The 6,000-nt window shown below is 42.2% G+C and overlaps 1 protein-coding gene across 1 annotated transcript in view; it reads left to right on the top strand.

The window, feature by feature from the left end:
* Positions 1–1,329: 1,329 nt before the first annotated feature.
* PSMD1 (proteasome 26S subunit, non-ATPase 1) overlaps positions 1,330–6,000 on the top strand; it is an 86,480-nt gene continuing 81,809 nt past the window's right edge. Inside the window, exons 1-2 of the mRNA XM_065930368.1 lie at positions 1,330–1,497; positions 5,754–5,797. Coding sequence (XP_065786440.1) covers positions 1,482–1,497; positions 5,754–5,797 — 60 coding nt within the window. The 5' untranslated portion in view covers positions 1,330–1,481. The remainder of the gene's footprint in view (positions 1,498–5,753; positions 5,798–6,000) is intronic.

Genomic DNA, 6,000 nt, shown 5'->3' with positions numbered 1-6,000 from the left:
ATTTTGTCACAGTCACCACTACACTCTACTGCCCCCACCACTACCACACACACACACAATTATTAGTTTTCATGCAGTATACTGCTGAGCTGGTGTTTTCTTACATTAGACTTGCTTCACTCATTTCAACTACCTGTTAGCGTTTGTATCTGATTCTTTTAGGATTTGGGGGCACACAAGAGTCTTTATGTGAGTGATCAGTCAGAGTACCTCTGTAAAATAATACTTCCAAACATTCAGCCTGTTTGTTTTTCATGCACACTTGTGAGGGCAGTGCCTTTTAATTCTTCAAAAGTTTAATAATTATATTTAATATATTTTAACATACAGCTTTAAGAATACTAATTTTTTTTAGTTGGTGACATTCAAGTGTGTCATCAATCAAATTTTATTTCAACTGAGAAACATTGGTTTGTGTAACTAGGTTAAATTGTTTTGAAAAGGCCTCAGAAAGAAGCTTTAGTAATCACTATCCAGTTAAGAGTAGCTTCATAGTGCGAGGCTAGAGACTTTAAAATGCCACCATTTGTCACTCATGTTTGTCAAGATTTTCTCAGTACTGACTATTGAAGTAAATTGTCTATTAAAGCTGGAATAAAACCGCAGATGGCAATCACAACTGCCATTTCAAATTGGATATACTAAAAAACAGGAACCCTCCGCCATGGCGGGTGAGAGGAACTGGGCAGATGGAAGGCAATAATGACATTTTTTTTTCCTTTGGAACACTTTTTACTGTATATCTTTGTATACTTCTGATTTTTAAATCATTTACAATATTCACTACTCCAAATGTAAATTAAAACCTTCCTTGTTCAACTTTATGAAAAACCAGTAATTACCTAGGGATTCACTGTGATTCGATAATAGAGCACTAATGTGAGGATTTCTTTTGAAGCTGGGCTCCACTTTTTAAAAATGTTGAAAATCACTTTTCTAACAAAGTGCTCTTCGCCCTACCCAGACCCCCAAAGGTTTGGCTGGGGGGCGCTGCAGGGAGACCGCCCAGACAGCAGGTGGCGTTGTGAACATCGCGAGAGCCTCCTCCAACCTCCCTTTTCTCAGCAATGGCGGGTGACTGTGGGGTCCTTTTTCTAGGGGTGGCTATTCTGAAGCCTGACCCCAGGTGCGGACGCGGGTTACAGTCCCCGCGGGAGCTGTGGCCTCGAGAAGGGTTAGAGAAGACCATGGAGCTCTTCGTGCACCCCCATCCCGCGCGAGGCGGTGCGGCAGCGGCGGCCCGGGGAGACACAGACCCAGGGGGCATAATTCGCGCCGGGCGGCAGGCGGAGTCGCGGGCAGCTCTGGGGCGGGCAGGGTCCTGGGTGAGAAGCGAGCCGGCGGCCTGAGGAGGCGACTGACTTGAGCAGGGCACCCGGGGGGAGCCAGGAGGCGCGGCGAAGCGAGCGGGCCCTGAGCTGACAGATACACGGCGTGGCCGGAGCGGCGAGCGAGCGGGCGGGCGAGTGCGGGGCGCAGCCATGATCACTTCGGCCGGTGAGTGGGGCCGCAGCCGGCGCCGCCAGGGAGGAGCCGCCACGCCGGCTTTTAGCTGAGTCAGGGCCGGTGACTGGGCACCTCCCGGCGGAGGCGCCGCGCGCCTCGCTGTCCAAAGCCCACCTCCGGGCGGGAGCTGGCTGTGCGGCCCGGCCTCTCCGAGGGGGGGACCCACGACCACCTCCGGCTCTGGGGGAAAAATCGCGCTGGGGTGGACCGGCTCGTCGTCCCTCCCCAGCCACTCCCCTGACCGGTGCCCGGACCCGAGGGGCTTCCCGGGCGGGTCTTCGACCCCGACAGCTTTTCCTTAATTCCCTCTCTCCCGAAGTTGAGCGTGTGGGGCCGTCCGATCCCAGCCCTTTCTCGCGGGTGGTTAGGGTGGGATGGTCCCCCCTGTGCAGCCGGACGGTAAGGCAGCCCATGCTACACAGTACTTCCCGACCTGACCCAGCTCTTGTCTTCTTTGGAGTGAAATCTAAATTAAACGAGGGCTGGGGCAGGTCGTTTCTGAGTCTATTCTAATTAAAATATTCCAAGGATATTTTAATTAAGGCACCCCGAGAACTTTTCCTGTGTACTGAGAATCAGCCTATGGTTTTGAGGCTGCATGCACGGTAACTCTGCTACCTTTAAGAAGGAACTCTTGGGTGTGCGGGCAGGTTTCTTCCACTTAACCCTTGCGCGCGTGGATTCGTGGAATGAGGTTTGCAGCGGGAATCAGCTCTTAAGTCAGTTTTCAACTGAAGATTTTTAAGCCCCTCACTACAGGTCGATCTGCACAAAGTTGTCCGCAGTCTTGGGTGGTTTTTTTTGTTTTTTTTTTTTTTTGCCGGCTCACAGACCTTTTTCTCGTCCTGTTTTACTCTACACTTGTCCCTCAAGTGTTTTGTTGTAAACAAACTGATGATCAGAAGACAGTGACTTGTACTTTTAAGGAACTTGTGTTTATGAGGATTGCATAAATTGACGGAGACCCTGGAAGGCATAATTTTACACTTGAAGAAATGCCACCAGCACACAGAATTAGACTTTTGTTTTGGTTCAGTATAAGTAAAAGCTTTTCCAGTCAGAATTCTGTAATGATAAAATTAGCGTTAAATTTCTTACCACTTGTAAATGTAAGACTCATTGTTTTTCAGATTAATCTTCTTAGCCCAGAGCACCTTCATCTCTTGCCTGGGTTGCTTTGAGAGCCCTAAGATTCTGTTTTTCCAATATTACCTCCATATAGTTTATTTTTCTAGTTGTAGTCAGAGTATTCTTTCTTAAACTTTAATCACATAATATTTTTCTGCTTAGAATCCTTCAGTGCTGTCTATTGTGTTTATAATAAAATACAAGTTTAAAGACCTACATGATTTGATTCCTGCTTTTTCTTGTACTACTCTTCGGTTTTACATAATCATACTGGCCTTTCTGTTCCTTGAATATGAATGTCAGTTTCTTTCCTACGGGCCCTATCACATTATCTTCTCCCTTTCTAAACTCTTCTTCCTCAAGTTTTCCCTTAGCTTCTCAGTCCTTAGTTTCTGATCAAATTTTAGTCTTCCCTGATCATCCTATTAAAACATGCTGGGTCTCTCCCCCTCATCCATCCCCTTCCTTCATTACAGTCCTGTAATTACTTTGTTTATTTACCTGACTACTGTCTTTCTGTCTGTGGTAGAATTTTGGGCGGGAAACCTTTCATAATTCTTAGAACAACTGCCAAGCAGATGGCAGAATTTCAAAAGTGTATCTTGAATGAAGAAATCAGTTAACTAATCAAATCAGTAAATCAGTCACTAGAGTATTTGAAGAAGAGGCTAAAAACAAAACACTTGTATGGAACTTAATAGAATTTAAACCTGATGATTTTTGAAGTCCTGCTCTGAAACTCTGTGATGGTAGAATAGTACCTATTTGTTACTTTGATTGGTTACATTTACAGGATTACTTAATCAGCTTCTGCTCCAAACCTTTTGTCACCTGATTTCCTGTTCTTTGGCTGGCTGTGGTTTAGGATCTGTCCCTGGTGCTAAAGAGAAGCTAACAGGTTCCAGTTCGGATTAGTCAGTTTATTTGTTCATTTATGGTCTAGGCACTTGCAGGACAGTACAAACACAGTGGTGAATAAAAGGTCAGCGTGTACTGTTAAGTTTTTCAAGAGTTTTGGCTGTGAAAGGGAGTGGAGAGATAGAGATATAGGAAGTTATTAAGAGGGAGAGACGAGAATGAAATTCCTTGAGGGAGCTGTTTCAACTTTCAAGCTGTATCTTCTAGAGCATAGCTTCATGTTTATGAATAATATGCTATTTTAAATAATGCTATAAGTTGATACAGCAACTTAGATAGTACTTGCTAACGCCGTATTATGGCACAGGAGATTTTTTTAGCATCCTGAAACCTTTCCCATTCCCCTGGTGCACCCATCCCCCATCTAAAGGTGAGTTCTTCTGTTTTTAAGATGGGAAATATTTGTGTATGGAGTGTAGGTATTTGATTTCATTGTGTTCCATGGACAATGGCTGCACTTCTAAGCCAGGACAACCATGTAACTCATTAGTCATAAGTGAAACCAAACAGGTGAGTGTACAAGAATCCATCACGTCTTTTGGTAAAAGCAGTTCAGGTATACCATTGATTGTTGATAAGGGGATGGGTAGCATTTTTAGTATTTTGATAAAGCATTCTGCTGTCTGCCATCTGTTCCAGATTTAAGGCACTCTTCTCTATCAGCTTTTCACTGTCATTAGTTTCCAATCTCCCCCCACACCCCACATTGCCTTCTTAAATCTGTTTTCTCTTCATGCTTTCAATTCAGCTTCTCTGTTCTGGGTTTGTTATACCAACCTACAGCCCCAAGAAGTTCCTTTTATCTGCGTTTAAAGTTTTAGATTAGTAATATGCCCTAGCTAGAACCATGGCATAGTTTCCTTTGCTGAATTTTGTGTCTTTTCCCATATGAATGTCTAAAGACTGCTGAAGCTGTTTGGTAAACCTACACTTACCACTTAGAAATGGCTACATCTACTAAGGAAAGTTGCCTTGACACTTTTTGTATTAGCCAGTTTAGTTTCCTTTATGGTTCAAGGACAGTAATTTCCCACTTTTTTTTTTTTCCCGTAATAATCCCTTTGATATGTGACTATTTCAGGATGCATTTTTGGGAGAGAACAGTTATTTCCTCTACTCTCCACTGTTGGTGCCAACACCTCAGTCTTACGTGGGGATTGCTTTGCTTCAGTAACTGATGTCAGAACAAGTGAGATTGCTCATCATTTAGCAAAACCGTATAGGTTACTTGTTATACAACAGAGGTGCCTTAATATAAGCATCTTGTAATAGTCAAATTATTTTTCTCTGTTGAGTTGACAACTAAATATTCCTGCTTCTGTAAATAATTTTATGACTTTTGGTTTATTTTGTGTGAATAATTTTATTCTAAAATTGTGAAGGAAAATTTCTCACTTTGGTCAGTCAATTAGGCCAGTGATTCTTAAACTATAATGAATATCAGTATTGCAAGGAAGGCTTGTGGCCCCATTACCGGACCCCATCCCCACAATTTTTGATTCACTAGATATGTAATGGGGCCAAGAATTTTTATTTTTAACAAGTTCCCAGGTAATGCTTGTACCAATTGATCCAGGAGCCATACTTTGAAAACTGTTGAATTAAGCACATAATGTGATATATGTGGTATTGTGAGAGTTTGATAACATAGTTAATTCTTGAACTTTGAAATATAAACTTTTTGGTTTTAAAGATGGGAGGGGGGATCGGGATGGGGAATACATGTAAATCCATGACTGATTCATGTCAATGTATGACAAAAACCACTACAATATTATAAAGTAATTAGCCTCCAACTAATACAAATAAATGAAAAAAAAAAGAAAGAAATATAAACTTTTTGGTTTTAAAGAAAAATAATCATTCCTGTAATGAAGTCACCCCTCAAAGCATATTATTTTCCAACTGTGATATATTTTTCATTAAGCATTAGTTTATCTTAGTATATATATTTCATAATCACAATATATAGCCTTCCTGGTGGCTTAATTGATAAAGAATCTGCCTGCAATGCAGGAAACCCCAGTTCGATCCTTGGGTTTGGAAGATTCCCTGGAGAAGGAAATGGCAACCCACTTCAGTATTTTTTCTTGGGAAATCCCATGGATAGAGGAGCCTGGCGGGCTACAGTCTTATCAGGTCACAAGAATCAGACACGACTGAGCAACTAAACTAATCACAGTCTACCTTTTGTCTTGTAGCTGGAATTATTTCTCTTCTGGATGAAGAAGAACCACAGCTTAAGGTATGAGTTGAAGAAAATTAACCGCGCTTAATATTTGTACTTTGAAACTGTTTGGCTATATTGATATTTGTGTATATCCCATCATTTAAAATAGCCATTGTACCCAGTCTATAACCAGTCATTGAAATCTAGACCCAGAAGACAGTGTTTTGGCAACAGCAATTGGTTTTCCCTAGAGTTTAGCAAAGCTGAGGCAAATAAAT

The sequence above is a fragment of the Muntiacus reevesi genome, chromosome 3 (genome assembly GCF_963930625.1).
Source record: "Muntiacus reevesi chromosome 3, mMunRee1.1, whole genome shotgun sequence".
NCBI lineage: Eukaryota > Metazoa > Chordata > Mammalia > Artiodactyla > Cervidae > Muntiacus > Muntiacus reevesi.
The sequence above is the reverse complement of the archived record's forward strand: the minus strand, read 5'-3'. Positions and strand labels throughout refer to the sequence as shown.